At 40.0% G+C, this 4,881-nt stretch overlaps 1 protein-coding gene across 1 annotated transcript; it reads right to left on the bottom strand.

Moving 5' to 3' along the window:
- Nucleotides 1-2,745: 2,745 nt before the first annotated feature.
- Nucleotides 2,746-3,912, bottom strand: LOC143767840 (olfactory receptor 6N1-like). Its single transcript, XM_077256362.1, has one exon. It carries the CDS (start codon nucleotides 3,718-3,720, stop codon nucleotides 2,746-2,748), a length of 975 nt encoding a protein of 324 aa, XP_077112477.1. The 5' UTR covers nucleotides 3,721-3,912.
- Between the last annotated feature and the right edge of the window lie 969 nt (nucleotides 3,913-4,881).

The raw sequence follows: 4,881 nt of genomic DNA, 5'->3' as shown, positions 1-4,881 counted from the left end.
TAATTTTTTGAGAAGGACCTGTAGATCACCAGGGTTCACGTGTTCCATGCTGCTACAGACAGTCATTTTTTTGGCAAGGGTGTCTCTGATCCCCATTAAATATTTTTTTAAAATATACCCCCCCCCATGGGGAAATGTTTGTCAGCCCATGCACTTAGTGTATGGGCATTACGAGTTTAGGAGACCCGCTACTTTGTAAAGGGACAGTTTTTTTATGAGGCCCTCCATGTTTCTTCCAAGGTGGGATTGGGGTGCGTGCAAATTTGGGTCAAGGTGGCCCTTGCATTCAATGCATAAGGAAAGAGTATGGCAGGACCAACTGAAGAATGTGAAGTGGGTTTTCCTATGGCCATCCAGTACCTGGGTTCAAAGGCTTATTGGGGTGCATATGACTGGATAGCAGGGCAGGCCATGCAGTCAATGCAACATTTTTTCAGGAAGCCCTCCTGTACCTCTCGTGAAAGGGATATTGGGGTGCGTCGTAATTCTTGGCAGACCTGCAACTCACTGCACAGGCAATAACAGCATAGGAGACCCACTGTTTAATAATGGCCCTTTAAGAATATTAATGCCGCCTGTTGCCCCTCTAAAAGTAGGCTTTGTGACTTTAAGAGTCCCTCCTTCATAAATGAAGCAAGATGTGTCTCCTTATGTGTCACGCACAACATGGCCAGCTAGGGTTGTTAAATCTTACAATGACATTTCCCAATTAATACATTTGTATTGGTTGAAAGCAATGTTAAAATTGAAAAAACGCATCAAAAACGCTGCATGTGAACATAGCCCAAGTGGTGGAGGAACATTTTGGTCTGGGGTTAATTATTTTGCCTTATATATAAGTCATTACCCTGGAAAGGTTGTACCTTAACATATTTCCCAGCAAAATCCATTTTGATTTTGTTTTTGTATGTTTTTGGGTGCACCTGTAAAAATGGCGTGAAACTCTGACAATATTGCTTACAGCTATGACCTAGGAGTCAGGAATGCTTCCAGGGGCGATCCCCATGATGTTCCTGTGTCATTTGAGCAGTGTTTCCATCATTTTCAGATGTTTTTAGACCTTAAAAGGACCCCCGGGGGAAATCGCTGTAAAAATACTCGAGTTTCCCATAGACTTACATTGGGCTCAGTGCTCGCGTCGAGTACCCAACTATTCCAATCTGCTCGACCCGAGCAACGAGCACCCGAGCATTTTAGTGCTTGCCAATCACTAATAAGAAGCAATCAGCCATTAAAGAAACAAAAATCAATGTTTAACACTCCTATGACAACAGTGTATGGTTCTTAACTAAATGAAGAACAAACGGATAAATTCAAAAGTCAACACATAGATAACAGTCTATACCTCCTGAATTACTGAATTTATGTCTGGATAAATAAGATTAAATGCTGTGTTGTCACAATACCTATGACCAGTGGCTGCACCGCCAATGGCGACAGGCCACGAGGCAGCTATGGGGCCCTTGAGTCAGGGGGGCATGGTGACAGTGCAGGCACCGGACCTCCTCTCCACCTGCAATTGCACATTCAACTGTATCGGCATGCTGGCTGTATGGAGGACTATGTCTAGTGCATTACACTGTATGGAGAACTATGGGGAGTGCATTATACTGTATGGAGAACTATGGCGAGTGCAGTATACTGTATGGAGAACTATGGAGAGTGCAGTATACTGTATGGAGAACTATGGGGAGTGCAGTATACTGTATGGAGGACTATGGGGAGTGCATTATACTGTATGGAGAACTATGGGGAGTGCATTATACTGTATGGGGAACTATGGGGAGTGCAGTATACTGTATGGAGGTCTATGGGGAGTGCATTATACTATATGGAGAACTATGGGGAGTGCATTATACTGTATGGGGAACTATGGGGAGTGCAGTATACTGTATGGAGGACTATGGGGAGTGCAGTATACTGTATGAAGGGCTATGGGGAGTGCATCATACTGCATGTAGGACTATGGGGAGTGCAGTATACTATATGGAGGTCTATGGGGAGTGCACTAAAATGTATGGAGGACAGTTGGCAGGAATGGGGTTCACGAAAAATGGAATGTTGGCATGAATGTGGTTCTCAAGTTGGGAAGGAAAAGAATAGGGGAGAAAATCAACTTCCATTAGGGGTGTTTGATACCATAATATCTTTTGGAGTTTGTTGTAATGGCTTAGCATGGTGAGAATATGGAGACATACAAGGTCATGTACTAGTGCTTTACACCACTACACCTGACAATTGACATTATGCTAAGTGATGTAAGGCTGCATGCAGCTGCTAAGCCATGATTCACACAGTGCTCAGTCTCTTTTGCTGATGTTAATGCCTGTGGAGGTTTGGACTTCAACATAGCGTTGGTGACTTTTATGCACTGTGCTCCACTGGCCAAGAGACAGAATAGGGCCCTTGAGCAAGAACAATATATGGGCACCTTTGTAGTGCAATAGCTCTCCATAATGCACAAATTTACCTTCTTTGGAGACAGAAGTGGCCTCCTTACTTCTTGCACTCCTTTGCAGCTGCACAGGTTGCCCCAATGATATGTTCACCCCTGCTATGCTCCTTATACTTTGGTGGCACTTCTCTGTAACCTCACATGTGCACTACCCCGGCATGTAAAAGTTAATGGAATGGTGGTACCAACAACGACAAAAAAAAAAAAATCATATAACACAAAAACCTGCTTTAAACCATAGGTTATTTTCCGACAATACACTCCTTTTAAGTATACTTTCAGAAATCTACTCATAAATTGTGTTTCAAGCTAAAGCAATTGCAGAGTTTTTTTAAAGATTTTTTTATTTCCTGATTTCTCAAGCCATATATGACAGGGTTAGCTAAAGGTATAAAAACAGCAAAGGTGAGACTAACAGCCCGGTTGTACTCTGGAGAATAGGACTTGGTGGTGCGTATATACATGAAACCAATGCTGCCAAAAAATAATACCACGACAATAAGATGAGTCCCGCAAGTCGAGAAGGCTTTCTGACGTCCAACTTCAGACTTAATCTTCAGAATATCAAATAAAATCTTCATGTAAGAAAGAAGAACACACAAGAAATTCAACATGATCATCGAGCTAAGGGCAGACTCCACCGTCTTAAGGAATCTGGTGTCTGAACAGGCTAAATCAATGAGAGGAGGAAAATCACAGAAAATGTTCTCTATCCGATTTGGACCACAGAAAGGAAGTTGAAATATTAAAATTGTTTCCACAACTGGAGAACACAATGACCACAGAAGACATATAAAGACTAATCTCATAAACAACCCAGTAGTCATAATGGTGAAGTATCGTAACGGTTTGCAGATGGCCAGATACCGGTCAAAAGCCATTAATGTGAGCATGGAACATTCGGCAACACCCAGTACATGTAGGAAGTAAGCTTGTAGAAGGCAACCACCAAAAGAGGTCTTCTTCTCCTCAGCCAATAGATCAGCCAACATTTTAGGGATAGTAATGGCTGTATAACAGATTTCTATACAGGATAAAGCCCCAATGAAGAAGTACATAGGTAACCGGAGACTGGGTTCAGTCAAGATCAAGAGTATTATCAACCCATTGCCAAAAACGATAAATAAGTAGATAAAAAGAAATATTGTGAAGAATAAACCATGGAAATCTTGTAGGTCCAGAAATCCAGATAAAATAATGTAATGGACTTTGCTGGCATTGATGTACATACTTTGCATACTTCCTGTAAAAAAAAAAAAAAGCATTTTAGAAGAGATACCATGAATTAACAATAATTTGATGGTAACATAAATCTGATGGTAACATTGACTTGCAAAACTTTAAATGGTCTGCGTTCGCCATTTTGCTGAATTCGTGCAAGGCAAATTTACAAAAGCTTGTATTCTCAAAAATGAGGATTTTTTGGAAATTCAATATATTATTCAATTCCATTTGACTATCCAATCTCTTATCTTCACCAAAGATTTAACAAACCTATGACATGGATACAGTACCAAAACCACGTTTACTACAGAGGTGCAGTAACAGATTCAAGCTTAAATAACAGATACAGTACTAGACCAAGAATACTACAGATAGCAGAATTAAGCTTACTATGTAGATACAGTACACAAACTAGGTTATTGGAACAAAACTGAGTTTACTACATCAATACAGCAACAGATCCCAATAATTGTACAGATACAGTACCAAAGCAAGATTACTGCAGATAACAGACTCAAGCTCACTACAAAGATACAGTACATGAAGCAGGCTATGGGTGCAGAACTGAGCTTACTACACAAACACAGTACCAAATCAAGATTACTACAGATAACGGAATTAAGCTTACTATATAGATACAGTACAAGACCCTGGCTATGGGAATAGAACTGAGCTTACTACATAAATACAGCAACAGTTCTAAGATATTACACAAATAGAATACCATACCAAGATAACTATAAATAACAGAATCAAGATCACTATGTAGGCACAGTCCATGAACCAGGCTATGGGAACAGAACCGAGCCTACTACATAGATACAGAAAGAGATCAAATTATTACACAGATACAGTACCAGACCAAGATTACTACTTAGCTGTAATGAAAGAATCAAGCTTAAAAATATAGATAGAACCAGTCGTTGGGAACATTACCGAGCTTACTACATAGATACATTAGCAGAACGAAAATATTGGAAAAAATGTAGTTCTTCTAGTTGTGCCTTATTCATCAAACAGCAACACAAAAGCAAAACAAAAAAAAACCAAATCGATTAACCTCTCCTATAATTTACACCATTAGTATACCCTTGTTATAGTAGACTTGGACACATTTAAAAATGTAGTGAAATGTAGCATTATGGATTGTTCACGTGTTGATCTTAGTATCAGCTAAGTACTTTTGAAAAAAAACTCTACAA

Source organism: Ranitomeya variabilis, chromosome 4 (assembly GCF_051348905.1).
Source record: "Ranitomeya variabilis isolate aRanVar5 chromosome 4, aRanVar5.hap1, whole genome shotgun sequence".
In the NCBI taxonomy this organism is placed as follows: domain Eukaryota; kingdom Metazoa; phylum Chordata; class Amphibia; order Anura; family Dendrobatidae; genus Ranitomeya; species Ranitomeya variabilis.
Note: the sequence above shows the minus strand (reverse complement) of the source record. Positions and strands in the feature narration are given on the sequence as shown.

Coding starts and splice junctions, on each gene's coding strand:
- LOC143767840 (XM_077256362.1), bottom strand. CDS start 3,720: ATGCTTTTTTTTTTTTTTACAGGAAGTATGCAAAGTATGTACATCAAT.